The sequence below is a fragment of the Pygoscelis adeliae genome, unplaced genomic scaffold (assembly GCF_000699105.1).
Source record: "Pygoscelis adeliae isolate BGI_AS28 unplaced genomic scaffold, ASM69910v1 Scaffold27, whole genome shotgun sequence".
NCBI lineage: Eukaryota > Metazoa > Chordata > Aves > Sphenisciformes > Spheniscidae > Pygoscelis > Pygoscelis adeliae.
This window is the reverse complement of record NW_008825410.1, coordinates 9,354,410-9,377,007: the sequence shown is the minus strand read 5'-3', so window position 1 is coordinate 9,377,007 and position 22,598 is coordinate 9,354,410. Positions and strand designations below refer to the sequence as shown.

Below are 22,598 nucleotides of genomic sequence, written 5' to 3'. Positions count from 1 at the left end.
TTTGTTAAGTGCTAGTGACAGCTTAGGATAAACACCAATCATCAGGGTGAGGGAATGACCTGAAGAGACACCATGCCTACGAACGAGCAAGAGGGAAATCTACAATCAAAAGATGGCTCGCCAAGAAGGAAATGAATCTGTCCTCAAGTGCCTGAAGGCCGTGAGCCAAAAGCATTACTGCTGACATCGCTTGAGACTAGAAGCTGACTCCTTACACACCAGGACAGATTATACTTATTATCAGCATCAAGATGTGTAGAAGATCAGTCAGGAGAGTCGCTCTCCCAGCAGAGATGAATGAGTGACGGTACAGAAATCCACAGGTTGGCTAGTGCATGCACGCCCCATGCGTACAGAGGTTCACAAGGCATAGTTTCTACATCTTCTGTGATATTTTCTTATATACTGTCTGAGGATTTTACACAGAAAAACTTTACACACAATCAAAATGCAGGAGCGAGAAAGTCAGTGATAGACCAGAGTTACAGTTCATCTCTACAAAGGCTTATTAGCAGTAACAAGGCTGTGCAGTTAGCTGCTCCACAGATACCTTGACATCCCTCATATTTCTAAATAAGGAGGAGCTATCACACAAACCTGCCACAGCCGGCAAGGCATCAGTGGGCAGGCTGACACTGTCTGCACTGTGTGCTGAGAGCTTGTATCAGAACAAAACACCAGGCCTCATGGTCACCTCAGGCCCAGACTTGCTAAGTGGTAGGCGCCTTCCAGTCCCATTACATGTCAGAGCTCCCAGAATTAGGTCAGGCCATGTAATGGCACTTGTTGCCTGTGGATATGCTGACTGAGTTCCCATTTCTCTGCATCTTTTTTAGCAAGGTCCGCTTCTTGTTCCAAGCATCAGTGCAACATCTCATGGTGTCATTGTACAATATATCTCATTTTAGGAACTGCTGCCTTTCTACTAAAAAATAAAACTACAACAAAATTCATTTCCTCTATGAGCTTATCATGACCACAAGGCTCCATATTTAAAGCCAATAAACACTCTGTCATGTCAGATGACAAAACCGGATCTCATTAACCTTAATTTCCTGCACTCTCTGTTATTACAATAAATAGCAGTTTATGGCAATTACTTGGCAGCACCTTTCGAAGAAACATTTGTGCTACAGGATGTGCAGTGTCTTGAGTGGTGACCCAGGGTTTCATGTAACAATATGACTGTCTCATTCTGACACCAGTAGTAATGAGGATGAATAGAGACACGTTCACACTTTTTTTTCTCCGTAATGTCATATACTGCACAACAAAGCAATTTTTCCCTTTTTCTCATACCCATGAACTTGCACCCTCACCCAGCCAGGTGTTTGCAGCTTTAGACCACAACTGCTGTTTGGGCAGCTCCAAGCCAAGTCCTTGTGTGCAATGCCCTAACCTGGCAGCAGTACCTTCTGGGGGACGTATGGGTTTTGATGCTAATAATGTATCAGACACCACCATCTAGCTGTCACTTTGTGCTTTACAGCTGCAGTGCCCTCTGCAGATGCAGCTCACTGTGGTTAGGGCAGCTGGGTTCTTCTCTGCCTTGGGGACCTGGCAAAGTCATTTTCTCTCTCCCTGCCTCAGTTTCTGTTAAATGAAGTTGAAGTGCAATGTCTCCCATAACATCCTTGGGGAGTTACTCATGATGTTACATCAGAGAAGGTATTAATGCTATTTCCAATTTGCATACACACAAAATGCATGACAAAGTTGAAATGCAGAAGAAGAGCTGTGTTTTCTTCCCCACCATACCCCCCCCACCCCTTCACTGCAAACTGGCATTTGGCTGACAAGCTGTCATGCCTGCATGACTCCCTAAACCCAGCAATGATTCAATTCATTATTCTTAAACTTAAAAAAGAGGTCTGCGAAGGCAGAGATATTTGTCCTTTTCTTCATCCTCCACATTGGCTGCCCGCTACGACCAATCAACTCGAATGGCAACCCCAGTCCAGACACAGCTGTGAAATTCACCCCAACTTGCCTATGGCCCCAGACACGTGGCACCTCTTCTAAGTCCCATCACCGAAGAATGAATCTTGGGCATTAACTTTCAGAATAAGGGCAAATTCAGCCCATCTCATCAATTCAGCCCTTGACTCTATCTTCCAATAAACTGAATGGGATTTCTGAATATCTAATAACTATTTCTGGGACCAAGAAATGAAGCAAAATAAAGCAGAAATGCTCTAAAGTGGTTCTTGAGACTGAGAGGAACCACTATTTCTCCTCAAGACAAGTACCAAGCTTAGGAGAGATGCTTCACCATCCATTGCCAGAACAGCACTGGAAGGGTGTTCTGAGGAGTATGAGCATCTCTTTGGCATAAACTGATGGAGCCTCTTTTAATTTTGATTTCACAGAATCATCAAACTTCAAGCAACCCTTGTATACTTGCTGATGAGACACATAATGTAGCTTGATATAATGTTCCATATGAGCATTTCTGAGCCATACTGAGATAAAAGGAAGGAAACCACTGGGCAGTGGTGGGTGGGGGTTAGAGAGAACAGGACACAAGATATAAGATTAGTTTTGAAGGAAAGAAGGTTATGCCAAGACCGGGTGGCATGTCTACAAACGCCACTTGTTACCTTCTTTTCCTTGTGAGGCATTAAAGTCCCAGGCCTTATGTCTTTAACATGTGTATCATTTCTGGACTGTTCAGCATGACTGTTTGAGTTTACATCCATAAAAGAGCACTTCTGGAAAGCCTAGGAAATAAATACTGCAGGTTATCAGGCGACCAAGTAGCTTTTATACAGAAATGTCTGGGGATGGCCAACTACAAAGAGCATTTGTTTTTAACATTCACAGCTCAACAATATTATTTACAGGCTCATGAGATAATAGAGATTTTAGAGTACCAGACTAAGAGAAGTAGGGCATACCCTCCAATCTGCCAAGACTGCAGTCTACCTCATCACGCTGATCTCAGTGTCCCCTGCAGGGAGACAAGCTTGATTTCTATTTTTACAGATGGGGAGAGGAAGGCACACAGAGGTGCTGCAAACTATCCAAACTTAACTAGGAAGTCCATGACAAACTTTGGGCTTGCGACAGTACCTACTTCCTAGTGTCTGACATCTCCTCAAATCCCCATCAGATGCATTTTGGCCTCGACCACACATCACTTAATAACTAAACCTAAGGTTTTATGTGTTAAAATAAACAAATCCCAAAGCTCAGCTCTCTTTACTCCATGTACTGTCCCCAAACACTTCTCCTGTGCTTCCTTTATGCTTTCTCACCTCCATTCCCTGTGAGTATTAGCAGGGGTTTGCTGTTTCTCTGGATAGGACAAGCAGAGTGGAAATACAGATCTTCTTCCCCAGACGTTCTCATCTGGAAGTGATCTATATGTTGCCAGCAGAAATGTGAGGAAGAGGTGGGAGCAGCAGGCCTTACACATTCGATAAATGAGGGAAGAAGGCATCTAATACCTCTACCCCACCCCTTGCTGTCCACTCAGCTCCCAGATTTGTCTGTCTCATGGCACATCATGCAAGAGCTACATAACTCCACTTCTCCCCACACAAACTGTTTGTTATTAAAACTTGGAGACATGTGTCTTTGCCACAGTCCTCACTAATGCTCCAGATGGTGACAGTTCACTTCAGGTTCCTCCTGGTCTGGAAACACCCCAACATATGGGCTTGTGAACCACTGGCCTCCCACTGTGTGTACCCCAGGGCGTGGCCTGGACTTTTCAGCCCTTTGTCTTGCTAACCTCCTTCCATTTCCTTCGGGTTTCTCTATCCAGCTGGCTCCCAGATCCAGAGGAGCAGAACCATCACTGCCACCACTGCACAGCGCTGGCTCCAAATGTGCATCACTGGGATTTCTGCAGGCCTCTAATGGCACCGTCTGCCATTGGTGAGATGTACAGGCATCTCTGTCAGCCAGGGGTATGAGGGAGGAGTGCTTACAGGAGTCAAATGCACCGTGACACGCAAGAAGATTGTATTCGTATACCATGTATTAGGGAAATCATTTAATTCCTGGCAACTCTCATGAAATTAATAGCTCTGATTACAGATTAGAATCAGGCCTGTTCTTTAAATATTGTATTCCTTATATGTATTGCATGTTTATGCAAAATCAGAAAAGTAACAATAATGAAGAAATCCAGTGCAAAAATCAAGGTGTAGAGTTTCTTCTGGTTTTCCATTACATCCTATTTGTCTGTGTTTATAGACCAGAGTACCTAAGATGACATGGAACTATTAGAACAAGTAGTCTTGCTCCTCATAATATAGGGTATGGACTTTCCCCAGCTTACCCATTTGTGAGACCAGTGATGTGGTTTTGAGTTAGGCATACCATCTACAAAGGCATCCTCAAAGTCCTTCAGACTTTAAGTGATGAAGAATCCACTATTTCCCTTGGCAATTTGTTTATTTATCACTTTTGCTCCGAAATATCTATAAGTGTCCAAATACATTTTGTGCTATAGCAACTGATATTAGTATGCCTTCTTCTGCTAGATTAAAATGGTACTTCCCATGAAGGTACCTCCACAGTGTACTCAAGTCTCTTCTGAACCTTCATATCCTTAACAGCCTTTTCAGACAGTGGACGCATGGACACTTAGTCATGGATGCAGCAGCCCAGTGCTGATCTCACTGATCCTGTACACAGAGATGAAAACACTCCCTGTTCTCACATCTACACCCAAAGCAGACACTAACTTTCTGGCAACAGCACTGACCTGGGACCTCCTGTCAACTTGTTACTGCAACTCCTGTTCCTTTCCAAGACATGCAGTTGTGGTCTGGCCTATATTTGTTGTTCTTCGTGTGGACTTTATATTTCAGTGAATGTATTATGACCATTAAGTGATTGCTGTCATCTCCCTGCTCTCATACTTCACTAGTTTTAATTAAGCTGATTTAAACAGTAAGGGTTTTATATGTATTTCCAGGCCGTTGATGAAAATACAGAGTGGCACTGGGCCTGTAGCTGGTCTCTGTGGGGCCTGACTATAAACACCTGCATCAAAGGCAACACTTTCAGAGCCATACAGCTCTCAATCGTCCTACGATTTATTTATTTTTTGGTATACTCCATGGTGCCAGATTTTCATCAGAATGTTATGTGATGTTTGATCAAATGACTTACAAAAATATTTATAGGTATAAAATTCAGTTTAAGCAGTCAAACCTGCTACCTGATCAAAGAGTGTTGTTTGCTTTGACAGATCTGTGTTCCATTATATTGTGTTTACTAGCAAAACTGTTTACATCTGTCCTTTAGTTCTTCACTGATTGAATCCCGTACCTGATTCTGCCTATGACTGATATAGCACACTAATGAGCCTGTAGCTCCTGGATCAAGCAGTTTGCCCTTTCTAAAACATGGTACCCTGTCAACCCTCTGAGATTTTGGTATTTGTTAAAAATCCGCATTACTTGTCCCCAAAACTAGCACTCAAACACTCATTCCCTGTTGAGTTACCATGTCTATTTGTCCTCCTTAGCTCCCCTCAGCCCCCCTTTCCAGACCTTAACCTCCATTTCATTGTCACCAGTTGCAAGGCAGCCAGGTTGCTTTCCTGGAGACAGGAGACAATGTGACAGTTTCACTGTCCCCAGCTCTCCCGTCACATTAGCCATTAGCACAGAAACACGGGACAAGGGTAAACAACTGCAGGTAAACCTGCAAACCAGCTGTTTGAAGCGCTGGTGGGTGAGAGTTGAGCAGGGTGCACCCATCACATGTAACAGTTGCTGCTTAATATCCACGTCTCCTGTGCTGCAAACATTCCCTGGGCAGGACCAAAGCCACCTTTTGGCAGGTGGACATCAGGATCATCTCATGTTGTGACAAGTGCTCTGAAACACCCCAACAATAGAAGTTATAGCCAGTTAAGCTGATCCACATCTCCTTTCCTCATGTGGGCATGGAAGAGGACAGAGGGTGCCCCTGGGAAGATGGAGTTCACTGATGGTGGCTGGAATAGTTGGCTTCTACTGCAGCATCGCCATCACTGAACTAAACCAGCTTATATGCTACCAAGCGAAGGACCAGCAAGAGAGCATTACTCCTATGCCACTGGCAAAGTAATGTACCAGTTACACAACAGGGAACAGCAAATGTTCCAATGTTCAAACACTCCAGGAAACATTGCACAGAACAAGTGAGCACAACCCACCAGGAGCAGACCCCATATTCTCTGTTCCCACCAATGTTGACACAAATGATGGGCTCTCAGCACCTTGCTGGTCTGGTACTAAGTGAGAAATGCTAGGCCAGGGACAACCACACCTAATGCACACTGATATTTTACTTGTCCCATCTACGTGTATAAGATTCTCCAGTGGTAACCCCTGCATTCTTGACCACTCTCTCAGCTCCAGACCTCTTGAACAAAATTTGGGTGGTGCTTACAAAACGTATACCACCCAGTACAATAAAGTGGGACAGGGTGAGACTGGCAGACCTACTTTCCTTCATGTTCTGAGCTATGAATTCTGCTGAGGCCCTAGAAGTGATATTGGGCACAGGTGTCTCCATGTGCAACCCAAAGGGCATACCTGTAATTCTGCCATTATTTTATCTCCTTCCTCTTCCTCCTCATCTTTTGCAGCTGATGCTACAGCATGCCCTGTGCTCCGAGACAATGCCTGATCCTCTTTAGGGGCTTTGGATTGTGCTATTTGCCCAGCATCTTCACTGCATTCCTACAAGGGGATGAGAAAGCATAGACAGACAATATAATTGAGCCCTCCTGATGCAAAGCAAACACAGAAAATTCGACATCACTGCAATTCCCATGTTGCAAGGTCCCTCTTCCTTTTGTAAGGAGACTGCTACTTCATCAGTTCAAAAACAACCAATATTGCTGATGTGATACCATGTTCACAGATTAAAAAGCTTCCTAACTTGGACTTCCCTCCACTTCCTTCAGGGAACAGAACAGATGAGGAAAGGAAGCCCAAAGAAACTAATTTGCAACATTTCTGTAAAAGCGCTCTCAAATCTGAGCTGATCTTCCCCATCTGTGTAAGGCGTGCTTTTTTTTATTTTTAATCTTCTTACCACTCTAAATGAAAGCAGCCTGTGACTTGCCTTCTACATTGCTAGGAGATAAGAGCAGCAAGGCTCCTGTAAACAGAACTGATCAAACCTTACTTGTTCATTTGGCCTAACAATAGCATTCCCTGGTAAGCAGTTTCAGTAGCTCTCCAGGACGTAGCTCTGTCTCAACTTATTTTGTGGTTTACAGACAGAGCCCCAGCCTGGGAATGTTTCTCTGTGCCAGCCACTCATCAACAGTCTGATTGCCCGGAGTCTGAATCATCAAACCTTGACAGCAGCAGCCTCTTTTCTGGCTGCATAGATGACATCTCCTGATCTCGTTGTGGTTAGTCCTGAACCTGGCAGGTAACTGCGCCGCGGAGGTGGAGGAGGTGGAGACTTGGTCAGTTTGTCATTATCCTGTTCTCCATCAGGAACTTCTTCTGCAAGTAAACAGAGCAGCACAAAGTGAGCATAGATGAAGGAGGCAAAAAGTATTTGCATCCCTGCCTCAACTGGAAAGGAAAAAAAAGTCTTGAAAGGTCCTGCTGCTGAATATATATGAATAGAAACACATTTCGGATCCAAGTGGAAACGCCTTGAACAAAAGCAGACAGTGCTGCACTTGCACAGAGAAACCATGTCACTTGACTCAGAAATTTTCAGCAAAACTCGTCGCCCACGCCACTGTGGCTGGGTTTCAGCCCTTGCTGTACAAGTGTGACAGCACAGCTCACTTCTGCAAATCAATCACTTGTAAAGAAGCATGTAAAGTGCAGGTTCAGCTGGGTACCTCGTTACAGATAGTGCCCCTGTAGCCTCCTTTGAAAGTGTGGCCACTGACGTGGCTACTAGCAAGACACCAAACCTGGAGGCTTCTTGTCGTTCTCAGCAATTCTGAAGCAACCAGCACACATTTCTGTTCTGCCTGGGAGGTGCTGCTGGCAAGGTGCTAGGAGAGGAGCTGAAGAGTTTTGTCCATCTTATAGTTGGACAAAACTAGCTAAGTTCAGACAAAGGCTGAGAGGGAAAAATGTAAACACTGCTCTGGGGATGCCACCTCTCCAGTTCAATGAGTCCTCTCGCCCCTGAGCAGGGCAGGGGAGCACCAAGGGCAACGGCACTTGCTTCTCTTCTAAGGCAGCATTTGTTTTCACTTTACTTACTACTAAGTATTCCAGGAATGCACAAGTTTGCCTTTGAATTATCATATAAGAGCCCTATATGTATATTTTGCTAACCCAGGAAGACTCAAATACCAAATCCAATAGCTGAGCAGAGCCAGCCCTTGCATTCTGAGGAGAGTCTTCCAAGAGAAGACCAGTTTTTCAAACCGGTATTTCCCCACCACGATGCCTCCCCACCCAGCTGCCACTTCCTCTTCCCCACCATCACTGGATGGCATTTTTTCCAGAAGCAGCGTCACATTGCTTGTGACCTGTCCCTGTGTGTTTCTGGTCACAGGCTAAGCATCATACATGGCAACAGCCACCATGTCCACACTGCTGTCCACAATATTTGTTTTCAAGAGTGAGAGAACGACCTTTCTGCAGCTACTCAGTGTTATATAAACAGCTGTGATAAATATAACCCAGAAAGCTAAAACCTCCTGCCTTTGGGATTACCCAGCTGTTTAGGGCTAAGTATTCCCTCTAGGCAAGTTATTGCATAACTGCCCACTCCCGGGGCTGTGTCAGGCTCCTCCGATGCGCCGGCTGGCCCCCAGGGCTGGACAGAGCCCTTGTCTGACCTGGCCTCATCTTTGTTCCCTTCTTAGCTCAAATGTTCTTTGAAACTGCTTAAGCTTGAAGAAATGCTCTGTTGTATCATCTCTCTCCCTGCTTATCTGGCACCCACTCGCAGGACTGCAACAAGAGTGGATATCCAGACACACTTTACATTAGACCACTTCTTTGGTCAATACGCACCACTAAGTTTTTCATGGTATCAGACGTACTGCTGCTGTAAAATCAGACTAATTCTCTAAGATGGTGTTTAGCAGACTATGATGTGGGGCCTGTGCAAATCCCTCCTCCTTTTAATGGGCTCAACCCATTACCCTCAAACTGGTAGCGGCTCTGACTGCAAGAACACCGAAGTTTTTCTCACACTTAATCAGAGCAAGGCTGGGTGAGAGACATGGAAGGCACAAAGACAGAATGATTCCTACCATCTCTTTCACATCTGTGAGACATTCATCCATCTCCATTCTTCAAAATGGGAAATAAAAAGGAGAAACACAGGCAAGAGAAATTGTCGGTGAGTGGCAGGTGCACAGGTTGTCAAAGGCTAATCCCCTCACATCCCTTAACTGGAGTCGTTAAGGAGAGGTTCTGATGGGGTTTGCTCACACAGTCAATGCAACAACGCCGGGCAAGATGTAAAACTTCAAAGCTATATTTCTATTTTCTTCACTAAACAATTTTATTTCCCCAATCTAAATGGGAAGGAAAAAAACTTTGGAGGAAAAAAATTGAGGAAAACACCTTATTCTAATACTTTTTTTTTTCTTATGGCTGAGTTCTTCTAGTATATTTACAGAGGGAGGAGTAAATGGACAAGTACAATTCACTTAGTCTGAGACTAACCATGATCAAACACGCTACTTTATGGAACCTTCCTTGGTGCCAAAGGGCTCAGTGCTTCTGTTAACAAAATGGGAGTTGTTCATTGCCAGCCATTTCACTAAACTGAAGCATTCTTCAACAGGCACAGCCAGACTGGAATTAATTTCCCCCATCAGACAAATTTCTACTTACACAAAAAAAATCCAACATGTCTTAAAACGATCCCAAAATAATAATGCCTACCTTGAGGCAGCCTTTGTAGTCAAATAAGCAAACTGTCTTTAATGGAAGCTACTGATCACCCAGCATTTGCAAAAATCAGGGCATTCTCACATATGAAAGCACAAAGAGGGATGAAGGAGCCCAATTTCTAATGTACATGCTAGAGACATTCCCCGTATTTTTCACTGAACTATCTTGATAAAAAAGATGAGTTAGGGTCAAGACATTAAAGAATTATTTGCAGAGTCATCTGCAAAATTGTATAAAGTGTGTAATTTTACTTTGTTTTGTGCTTTGCAGAGGGAAAAAAAGGAGTTTCTTAATTGGGTTCTGTGTGGAGAATGGCTGAGACAACATATTCTGGCAATGTGATCTATCTGGCTTCTGCAGCAAAGCCAATGGAAGACTCTGCTAATTTATGGCCAAAATGTCTTATGCACTCTATTAGTAGGTAGGTGGTCTCTCTTTCCTTATGTTGCTCAGTTTTCTAGTCTACAGCAGACTGATATTGAAATTTTCATCTTGAATCATAGGAGAGTTGGGTAGCATGTGAGATATTTAATCAGATATTAAGGAAAAGTTTTGCTGTTCCCTTATTTATGTTACTATTACAGGATTCATTATGCACAACAGAAGGCAAATGTCTCAATCTCATCAAATTTCTCCTTAAATCTGCTGGCTACACACTGTGCAAAATTGTATTCTAGAAGTGGATTAGTTAAGTATGTGAGTTACAAAACGTCTCTGTTATTGTGTTCTGCACTTCTTAAGATGTCAGAGCTCACTGCACCCATATGGTATTTAGTTTCACTGACATTTTCTATTTATGCCACACATTATACAAGATAATTGTGTTGATAGCCAGTAACCTCACTCAACGGTGCCGGAATTCTAAGATTACTTTATGAGGTTCAACAGAATTTATTTTAAACATGTATGTTGTGAAACATCCAAGGAGCCACAACTTGTCAGTGCTAACGGTGCGCCCAGAACAAAACGCTGAATCTGAAAACACTCTTCCCAAATTCTATATGAATTCGTGTACACAAGCCCCAGGGCATCGTTTTGCAGCTATTTACAACCTTGGCATGCCAACACCTTGAGTGCAGCATGCAACTCTGGTCTCCACAGCTCCAGAAGGACACACTGGAGCTAGAGAAGGGCAACTTGAAATGAGCCTGGGGAGGGAGCAGCTGGCCTAGATGGAGAGACGAGAAAGGCTGCAAGTTTGCAGTTTGGAGTCCACGGGGCAGGCTGAGACCTCCAGGATATGACTGAGGTTTATCCACTGCCTTCAAGACTTCATAAAGGGAATGCAGAGCTGTTGTTTGCCAAATTGCAGAATATTAGAACTATGGGGAACTCAGTGAAGCCAGTACGAGATCGTTTTAAAACAGATGAAGGAAAGCTCCTTCACAGGATGGGGAGTGAGCCCCTGGAGCTTGCTGCCACAGCAGTGGGGAAGCAAGTGGTGTAAGCAGGTATAGAGGAACTACTGGATAAAAGGTCCATAATGAATATGAAAAGGAGGAGGCTGGGGTATTCCCTCTAATAATTGGAGGTGCTGGGGGAGTGCTAGCAGAATGCAGAAGGTGGCCAGGTTCTGTGCTGCCTACAGACAGTATCTCCCATTGCCTCTGTCAGAGACAGACAACTGAGCAAGATGGACTATTGCTTAAGTAGCTGGGTAAGAATTTTGCAGCTGACTCGTGTTTACCTCATCATGAGGTAAATCCAAGGTTTGGCTGAGGCATCTTCTTTGTTCCTTGAACTTCAAGAAATTCAGACATGGATTTGTATGTTAAATTGTGAAAGAAATAGGACTGGAAGGACACCCCATCGTGCTGCTACCACAAAGTAGCTCTACCTATATAATTCTTGATCAATGCTAGCCTAAGCCATTCTCTCCAATGATGGGGATCTTACATCCTCCTCATTGCCTCATATAGCCTTCTTCAGTGCTTCACTTTCCTTATCATTATGAGGTTTTTCCCTAATACCTAACCTGGATCTTCCTGGTTGCAATTGCCAACTTCTATTGCTGTTCTAACCACAGAAAGCAAGTTGGTCTTTTCTCTTTTAAGTAGATTTTTGTGTATTCAGAGATTGCTTTGTCCTTCCTCCGCCTTTACTTCCTTGAGCTAAACAAAACCAATTCTTTCTTTTTTGTTCCCCAGAGATCATGTTTTTTAGAGCTCTGGTCATTATCATCGCTTCCCTCCTATTTGTTCAGTCTTCCTTGAAGTCCAAAACATTGTGTTTGGGAATTTCTATGTAAGAGCTCATGTGTCAGGTGTCATCTATGAGCAGATTCATGTGTCTTGTAGATATTCCTGTTCATCTCATTATGATGTTTGCCTTTTTTTGCTACAGGGTCACAGTTTGACTCACATTCAACTTGAAACTCAGTGTATGTATATCATAGTTGTGGACAGCCAGAATGCTTACTGTGAAAGCCACTTGCATTCATTCCTACATATCTATCCACTTCCCCAGGACAACTCAGTTATGTAGCATCGCAGGTCATTTTCAGACCTCTGAGGGACTCATCCAAAACGTTGGTTGTATTTATAGTTTAAGATTATGAAGTTAGCAAGGATCATTAAGATCAAATAGTCTGACTTTCCACTTAACATAGATTCAAGGATTTCTTCAAGCGGGTCTTACATCATGCACAGAGCTTGTGCCCGAGCAGCCTTTCAGAAAGAAACATAGTATTGCTTAAAGATTTGAAGTGGCAGAGAATCCCATATGTTCATAATTAAACTTCAGTGATTAGTTACTCTAAATGTTAAAATTTGACAGCTAATTTTTAATGTGGCTTTTTCTAGCTTCAGCTTCCAATTGCTGGAACTTGTCGGAACACGTTCTGCAAAGTTAAAAGGCCTCCTTACCCTCAGAAACCTCAGGCATGTCTTGATCTTCTTTTGATAACAAATATGTCTACAAAAAGAGCTTTTTAGGTTTCTGATGGTAAGATGATTTCTGCTCAAACTCTTTGTGGTTCTTTCCAGAGCTCTCTGTAATGCTAAACTTTTAAGTGCAAAACTGAACACAGTATAATAGATAAAGTATAATATACAGATACTCTCATCTCTGTCAGAAGCGAGGTGTACTTTTACTCTCCTGCTCATGAAGAGTCTTTATCTCCAGAGGACAAACTCACTCTCTCAGTTGCAATACAGGGAAATTTGTGTTCAGCTGGTTACCCACACTGGCATCTGCAAAATCACTGCATCCTGTCCACAGGACCTGCATTATTCCTCAAGGACATACTCACAGGTGTGACCAAGAACACAGAAATCTGTAAACTGAAACCATTCTAGAAAGTAGGAAAAATAACCTCTCTTTTCCAGAGATGCAAATCTTTAGCACCATTTACTCTAGCAAACCTTACCTGAGACTTCGAGCTTTTCCACTGCATCCCCTTTAGGCAGGGCTGCTGGCTGGGGAGGCATCTCCAGGTTAGGAATTGACTTCATTATATTGGCCTGGGCCTCTTCCAAGAGCTTTTCAAATTCCTTTCCATTATAGTGATCGAGGTTTTGTCTTTTCTCTTCCCATTTCTTTTCAGCTTTCTAGACAAAAATAGTAAAGCACCTATTTATTTCTGTGATTTCTGTTACGATCACCTACTTTAAAAAAAAAATCCATGTGTAAACATTATAGGTCATTATGGATAGATTCTTTCAGTTCTAGTCAGCAACTAGAGGAAATATATTAACACTAATTGTACGCTGGTTCTGACTTCCATTGTGCTAGATATGGCACAAACACATGACAGACTGACAGTGGCCACTGCTCACTAAAGGAACAAAGGCAAAATTTAAATCTGGGTCACTCCCTTACTATATCACACTGGTGATTAAAGTGCATGTCTGTAATAAGACATGAGAGTTCACTTGTGGGTTTTCTCAATAACTCTGTGTGAAACCACTGGAACTTCACGCTCTTTCACTTTTACCTCTACATAATGAGTGATATGGAGATTTAAAGAGTGAATGAAATCCACTGATGCAAGTGTTGCCAGAGAATCATATGTTATTGTTCAAAAATAAGGTATTCTAAAAAAGAATTTACTTTTTTTTATGACGGTTATTTAAAAAACACAGTTACTCATTTTGGTTACATGTTATTATCCTGTTGCATTTAAAATCAGAGGGTATTTTCAGGAGTGCACGGTGTAGTTGGGGGTCAAGCATATAAATCCCCAGAATGCATTTGAAAAATCCCACCTGCAGTCTCAAGAGTTGAGACTGGGAGCTCAGACCCAAGGAAAGGACAACTGGTTGAGTAGAATACACCGTACCTCAATTGATACAGCTCGGTTTCTGGTACTTGCACTGTGAATTTCCTCAATGAAAAGACTTTGCATGGTGGTGCCATTGACAGAGACCTGCGGTGCTGGTGTGGCTTGTGTGGGCTGGGATCCTGTTGCAGGCTCTTGCAGGGGGGCTGGTGGGGTGGCTGAGAGGTGGCCACCCGCTGGCACACCTTCACTGTGGCTGGCTGCAGTGGGTGAACCCTGGGCGTGGTTGACCAGGGCTGATGAGTGCTGAGACTGATGGATGACAACAGGCGAGCTCTGCACATGATGGACTGTCATTGTTGAGAAGGGAACGACTTCTGACTTGACTGATGACACCTGGGACTCCGATGTGATTGCTGTGAGGTTTTGCTGTGCATGTCCTTGGGTATGCTTGAGCTCCTCCTGGTTTTTCAGAGCATCAGCTGCAGTGGCCTTTTCCATAGCAGAGTATTGCACGGCTTGGGATGGATCCACACCCCTCAGCAGTCCTTCTGTAACATGTCTGCCCAGCCAAATTGAACACGACAGCATGGCACATGGTTAGCATACGGGCAAGTCATGAGCAATACTTAACAATAAACTTTTGCAAGGGAAAAGCACCTATATAAAAAACATCAAAATGGTGTTTTTTCTTCCTGATGCTCTCAGTTGTGTGATTTTATAGCTTTCTCTCAGGGTCAGGGACTCAGAGTTTTAAAGAGGCCACTCTAATTAGGATGTTTTTGCCTTTTAAAATGTTTACAAACCTTCATGGATGTACTGGCACTTTTTGACCAAACCATGAGTTACAGTGGGTTGATTTTAGAGGGAGAATGGAAATCAGTTGACTTGCTTAAATTTTATACACTGTATCTAAACGAGATGTTCCTGGACCATTAGCACAGCAAGTGGTAGTTACATAGAATGTGAGGTAGCAGTTTAGCAAATTGCCAAAACAAAGCCTTCAAATGATACTTGACAAAGGTCTTGTCTGTCAAGAGTTTGGGTTAGCATGAGCTGAGGATGTAAAGAGTCAACTATTTCTGGCAGCTAGCTGTGAAATGGCTGAGCTTCAGAGTGTAGCTAGCCATCAAATGCCATCAGTTTTTCCATTACTGAAACTGACTTTATGAGGCTTAATATGTAATTTCATTGCAAAAAACTACTTTCGGTAAAACTCTGGCATGCATAGCTTATTGGTTTTTTTCCCAAACAGGGAGAGACAGGAAATAACTATAGTCATTTTTAAGAAAAGGAAACTAATATGAAAGGATATAGATGTTTATCTACACGGAAAAATAAGTGATGGCTCTTAGAAGACCTGTTACATAAACAAACCATTTTATCCATCTGCCAGCACTGGCAAATCCATTTTACATATGCTCCAGGATATATGGAAACAATGACAACCCTACATTCCTTAGAATAATGGTAGCAACAATAGGCTTATGACTTACAGTTTCTTGTAATTGAAGTAAAATTGAGACCACCACCACTGACAGTTTGGCCTGATTCACTGGTTTTGAGTAGGAATTAAATCCAATGCCTATTGCCTCATATAAATCAGCAGTCATTGGCTGCTCATATATTCTGACAAACATAGCTAAACACTGGCACTTAGTGGACACAAATTTTATCTAATATTTCAACTTTCTCTAATACATCTTCCTTCCAAAGAACAGAATAAAGAATTTGCATGAATTCACAAGCATACTGAAAAATATTTCTTTCTTTCAGAAGGTTTAGGATATCTTCATCCACTTAGAATCTTTTCCTGTTTTATTTCTCACTGTAACATTTTTGGGGATGCACGTTTCAGTGTCAGAGAGTATTTCTATTAGCTTAGATTGCTGTAAATGCCTACAGTTAATCAGCTCAGATACGGGACTGCTGCCACTCTGTAAGCTTTCTCATGCAGGTACTTCCCAAATCTGCAAGTGTTGAGTTCAGAGGGAGCTAGTTTCAGTCATAAGATCCCGATGACTGGGGCTGTTGGTCAGAACAGAACCACTGCACAGAGCACAGGAAATGTTAATTTGATTTCCCTTGAGAGGGGTCTAGGAAGAATCTATAAAATACTGCAAGCAAGTTGCATTTCTCAAAATTGCCTTGGGAGAGGGGGAGAACCCAAACCCAAAAGCTGTTCCAGCCCTGCTTGAGGAAATCCTTTAGTTTTGAAGAAAAAAAAAAATCACCTCCTGAGCATTGTAAGGATATCGGTCATGCTGCGCACACGTTTCAGCAAGCTGTCTAGCTTGTGTGGTTCTTCCTTTAGGAACCTCACAGCTTCTACCTCAATCCGGAGGATCGCACGCATTTTATTCTGCAATGTCGGGAACTCTCCTGCAAAGACAACAACTGTGAAGCTCAAGAGGAACTGATAAAAGCCCTGGGGAGAAACAGATGAATGGGGTGAATGCTAAATAGTTGAGTGTCTACCTCTCTCCAGGGGCCATGCAACAAGCTCCTTAATCCCAACTTTAAATCTTTTTGGAAGTTAAAGTTAATGCCTCCAGATCAAAGGCAAAACTCTTCTCAGCCACTGTGGTTAAAAGAGAAGAACCAAAAGTAAAAAGGAAAAGTACATACCTTTCAGGGTGGCAACAGCTTCTCCCACTTGGCGCAAAAGAAAGGCTCCATCTTCAACATCTTTCAGTGTAACTGTCTTGCTGGAAGCAGTGGAGTCCCTCTTCAGGTCTTCAACAAATGCCTCCAGCTCACTGGCAAAATAAAAGAAGTGGACATAAAATGTAAGCAGGATTTTCACATTACAATCAAATATATGTAAATGAATGGACTAAGCTAAACGAGAAACCTTGACTGTGGCATCTTTAAACCTGACACCACAGGCTGAAAAAACAGCAGGGTACCATGAGGGGAGGTGAGGATGCTGGGCACTCACGCTCACAGCATAGGAACAGGCTTGTAACTAGCCCAAGTCATTGATTTCTCTGACAGGCTGCAGACCTCAGGGCAGCTGCGCTACAAAGGGCAGGTGGGGTGGTGAAACACATCCAACAGCCAGCCCCCTGGGGATGCAGATCCTAGAAGGGTACAGACACACTGTACCACTACATCCAGTACTGGTTTGCACCTTGTGTTTTCTTGTTGCTGATGACATGCAAAGGAATGCCCAACAGTGAAGTAACAACCCAAAAACTGGCACTAGTGGGCCCCTTGATGCAACCCTGTTTATCTGCCGGCTCCTGCTAGACAGGATACAGGGTCCTGTTTCCACGAATAGCCAGACTGAAACAGCAAGTGTGCATTGTGTGCAGCTCTTGCTCAGCATTTGGATTCAAGAATGAATCACTTCAGATGTTTTTTCCAACCAGTGCTGTCCCATGCTTCCTCCGGCCCCATCTGGTGCTTCCTCATCACCTTTCCCAATATTTTTTCCAGTGCTTCCATACTTCACATACATAAATTTTCACAATCCTTCAGACACATAAACTTTGTTTTGGGGGAGCCACTTTTTTTCCATTTAAGGTTGAGAGGTAGCAGTTTTGCAATTGCTGTAAGAGAACCAAGATATGGGCTGTTTGCCTGAAAAGGGGTAGGGGAAGACTGCCTTCTGCACCAACCTCAGGTCTTGCATTTTCACACATTTCCCTTCTGCCAGCACTGCCACGCAAATCCAGCAGAAAATTACTTATTTTCAGCCAGATCACTTCCTAGATCCATCTCTCTGGATAGGTGACATGAGGAGGAAAAGAGAGGAGTAAGTGGCCAGTAGCGGGATAAAAGGGAGAAAATCCCTTGGAGCACCATTCCACATTTAGGTCAATTTAAAGTGGAAGCACAGTCACACAGAACAATAAATGGCAACACAATAGTACTTCTGATATACAGAGAAACAGTGTCAGGATCTGAACATCAAGTACACACAGCAAAGAGTTCAGTTCAATCCAAAGACTAAGAACTTTAGAAACTATAAAACAATTTTGAATTAAGAATCATAAGTTGCTTCTGAACAGATCACAAACAAGTGGAGGTAAATGATCCTGTTCCCATTTTAAGACCACTTCTCCCAAAGACTCTGCCTTGAGCAAGACTGGGGGAGTCACGATTTCCACTAGCACAAGCATACTTGCCGGAAACAATCCAAGGGACCACACGATGGCAGCAAGGGAACGTTTCTCGGGGTATCTTCCCAGTGGAAGAGGCTCCGATAATGCAGGTATCTGCTGTCTCTGTGTCTGTCTGCCTTTGCAATAAAGGGCACAGATACTGTCTAGGAAGGGGCTGGAAAAAGAATTCGGCTTTCTGTCACTCACTACAATGCAAAGGCTCCTGCCCTCCAGAACGGTGCTCTACAGTCATGCATCGTCCCTACCCCTGATACCCTGATACCGGCGCTCAGGCTAGGCAGTGCTACTTTGGGAATCACAGGGTACACACACACACACACACACACACACACCCCGCCTTTTGTAGATCAGCACTGGAAAAGCAGCTTCTCAGATATTGGCATCCACCAGGCAACAAAAATATAAGGGCAGAAGCTTAAACTTGTTCATGGGTGGAAAGAAGAGAAGGAACAAACACAGAACAATGTTACAATGTTTTGGTAGGTTTATGATTGTTGGAAACATAGGGATAAAGGAAGGACTTCCAGGTAGCAGACAATGGCTTTCTTTCCCCTTTGTTCTTTGAGCAGAAATGGAAGGGTCATCATAAACCCCTTTGATTCCATATTACACTGCCCCATGTTGCTAATTACATGGGAAAAGAAACTTCAGCCCTCAGGAGCCAAAGTTTGAAACAGATCCATCAGTCTCCAGCATTTATTTTCTGTAACTGGGGAAGCAACTTGGCTTTATAGATTGGACTGAGCAAACCCAATTAACAAGACACTCACCTTAATGCAGTTTCAGAAGGCTAATACAAGATAAATTATTTTTCTGCATCTATGTTTTACACAGGGGAACCAAGGCAAACTCTTATGCCGAGATCTTTCTTTAGGCAAAAAAGCATCAGAGGATCTGTCTGAGATTGCAGTATCAGTAGAACAGGTTACAAAATGAACTGACAAAATTAATAGTAACAAATCACTCAGGCCAGATGGTATTTGCCCTCGAGTTCAACAGCAACTCGAGGGTGAAACAGTAGAACTGTTAATGCTAAGCATCTAACTTCTTGATTAAAATTGCATTGGCATCAGAGTAGTGGAAGGTGTCATAGATGATACAAATAAATTTTTTAAAAGGGGATGGGGCTATCCAGGGAACTGTACTCTGGTGAGACTGACACCCAGACTGGTGTAATCGATAGATGCCAAAATAAAGAATAAACAACAAAGAATTAATGGACCAATGGACAAATATGCTGCCTTAGGGAGGAATTAATGTGATTTGTGTAAAGAGAAGGTAAGTCTCACAAATACACAAGGAAACAACAAAAGCATGAGGAAAAGCTATAGCCCAAAAGGCTTTCAGCAAGGTATTTGAGCAAAAGCTTTCAAGAAAGCAAAGTTGCCGTGGGACAAGAGGGGAAATTCTCTCACGGATAAAGTACTGGAAGTAAAGGGCAGGGATCAATGAACAGCTTACTCAATGAATGTAGTTTGCTGGTGAGTTCCACAGGGATCGGTGCTAGGGCTGGTGCTTTTCAACATATTATAAATTATTTAAAAAAAGAGGATGACTAGTATAGTAAAAAAATCTCAAAAGGATATTAAATTATTCAGGGGAATGAAAATGAAAGGTGACTGCAGAGGGCTGCAGATGGACCATCTGATACTAATTGACCAGGAAAAAACCAAAGATTAAATTAACTCCTAATAAATGTAAAGTAATGCTCATGAGAAGAGGAAAAATAAAAACAAAACTAACCCCATCTAAACCAAACAGCCTCTCCAAACCCCAAGTTTTTATACACAATAATGAACTTTGAACTGATAATCATCCCTTTTGAGTGAGATGTTGGATTTGTAATGGAAAGCTCATGTGGAACATGAGGACAGGGGGACCATCACCACGCCACTGCATGAAGTCATGGCGTGCCTACATCAGACATAGCCATTGCAGGGCTCTTCTCTCTCCCCGTTCCCATCTCACAGATGTACACTCAAGTTAGAAAGGGCATACAGAAAGGCAACAGGATGATGAAATGTATAGAATGGGTTCTACATGAGGAGTAACTAAGCAGACCAGGACTTTTCACGCCGGAAAAGGCATGATCAGAAAACGGAGTGGGGGAGCATCTGTAACATCACAACTGGCATGGAGAGGGTGAATATTCTGCTGTGCATAATTTAAGAGTTTGGGGATTGATTGACAGATGAAAGATTCAAAAACAAACAAAAAGAGGTTCTTTCTACCCAAAAAATAATTACTCTGTAGAATTCATTGCACCTAGATGCTGTATACAACCAAGTTTACCTAAATTTTGAAAAATGCGTAAGTTCATGAAAAGTAAACAAACCATGCAGAGCTTTTGCATATGAAGATACTATCTCTGACTTGGAAAATCCCCGAGCTACAAGTGACTAAAAGCAAGGAGATGCGCTCTGAGCATTTTGACATGTTCTTATATCCTTTCCCAAGTATCTGCTACCAGTGGCTCTCCAAGACTGCTAAGTGGAGTTTTGTTTTTACTGAGCACGGTTATTCTTGTAAAAAAGTCTGATGCTTATCCTAACAAAAATATAAATTGTAACTTACTATGGATCATATCCAATTAGACAGCTTGAATGTGGCTACAATTTAAATACTGTGCTTATAAAACCCCCTCTATTAAAATGCTTACAATAATCTACAACACATAGTAGTCATACCTGTAACATGCTCCTCACAACATAAATACTTCATTAGTCAATGTGTCATATCATCATAATTTGTCCTTGGTTTGGTAAATTTTAAGGCTAGTATCTAGAACCTCAAAAGTGTCATATATGACATCTCTAATGTTGATTCAAAAGACTAGATAGAAAAAAACCCTACCCAGTTAGTTCTGAGTATGCATTTCACTGTTACAAGTGTGAATAAACACTACATTTAGCGGAGTTCCTTAGATTTCATCAGATATCTCTGAACTGTAATCCTGCTACAGCTGTGACACACACGGGCACACTTCTGTAGGCACCATCATAAACAGCTGCTCAACAGAAAACTTGCTCTGAAATGTACACCGACATTTCTGCTGTTTACAACATGAAACCAGCAATATTTTTATTTTTTATTTCCCAGCGATAATCTACAGAATTGCAGAAAGGAGAGCTTTTTAAGATGAGATTTACAACTTCAAAGTAGTAAATACACTTTCGTAAGTATTGCAGAAATCCTTAAGCTCCCTTGTCTTGCATAAAGCCAGTCTACTGATTTAGTCCTATGATTTAGGAAAGGTCAAGAGGGCAACAGTTGAAAGACTAAGAAATGGTAATTTTTTCGCCCTGTTGCTTTGCATTTGTTTATACATCTGCACTGGGATCAGCTTAATTGAAAGTGCCTATATAGAATGTTAACCTTTTTCTGAATACTGCCAGTGACATTTGATGTTTAATTTTGTGATGTATGCTCTTCATTATTAACAGACGTCAGCTGTTGAACTTAAAGCATTGTTGTCAAATGTGCTTTTTCTTTTGGGCTCTGATCCTGCAAACGTGCAAATACATGACGAAGAAATCTCACTGGACACAACTGATGAAAAATAATTGTTTGTGATTTCATGTTTGTTTCTTGCATGTCTCTAAAAGGGTTGAACTAACGTTTACAGCCTATGAATGATCAGAAACTCTGTGAACAGAAAAAATTCCGAACACTGATAAAACAGAACCATATTGCAATCAAAGTCGTATCCTAAATGAACAGCTGTAACAAATAATGCCATTTGCACTTGACCTCACTCAGTATCCATTTTAAGAGACAATGCGATAAACAGCCATCACACAAATTGTTCTTTCCACAGAGAACAAACAATCTAGAAACTAGGCAATGAGGTACACAGGAATAAAGTGATTGTGATAAAGTGATAAACAGGAGGGCAAATACTTAAGGCTACAACACAATGTTATTTAAGATGACAAACCAGCTGAGAGGATTATACACCAGCATGGACTATTACTACACATTAAAATTTTCTTCACAGAAAACATACACTCCCTTAGTAACATTCTACTTTGTCTTTACAGATGCAGCATTTTTATTACAAATCCTATTCATCTGACAATACATTGATCAACAGGAAAGATTTACTCTCCTTAGCTGTCAATAACGGTACTCCTTTGGCTCTTCAATCATCATTTCCAATGACAAGCTGACTATAAAGTTTCACTCTATTATGGAGCAATTCTTCAGGTGTGAACTAAATGCAGTAATGAGAAATAATCAGTTACATAGCATCTGCGGGAGAGATATGACTTAGTCGCCATTACAGAAACATGGTGGGGTGACTCTCACGATTGGAGTGCTGGAATGGATGGCTATAGACTCTTCAGAAGGGACAGGAGAGGAAGGAGAGGTGGCGGGGTGGCTCTGTATGTTAGGGAGTGTTTC

General features: G+C 42.4%; 1 protein-coding gene across 1 annotated transcript in view; it reads right to left on the bottom strand.

Moving 5' to 3' along the window:
- Positions 1-22,598, bottom strand: part of KIAA1217 (KIAA1217 ortholog) — a 190,734-nt gene that overhangs the window by 5,516 nt on the left and 162,620 nt on the right. The window contains exons 11-17 of the mRNA XM_009330569.1: positions 16,693-16,823; positions 16,299-16,446; positions 14,125-14,626; positions 13,213-13,393; positions 7,315-7,469; positions 6,543-6,689; positions 2,601-2,720 (exon numbers count right to left, since the gene is read on the bottom strand). Coding sequence (XP_009328844.1) covers positions 2,601-2,720; positions 6,543-6,689; positions 7,315-7,469; positions 13,213-13,393; positions 14,125-14,626; positions 16,299-16,446; positions 16,693-16,823 — 1,384 coding nt within the window. The remainder of the gene's footprint in view (positions 1-2,600; positions 2,721-6,542; positions 6,690-7,314; positions 7,470-13,212; positions 13,394-14,124; positions 14,627-16,298; positions 16,447-16,692; positions 16,824-22,598) is intronic.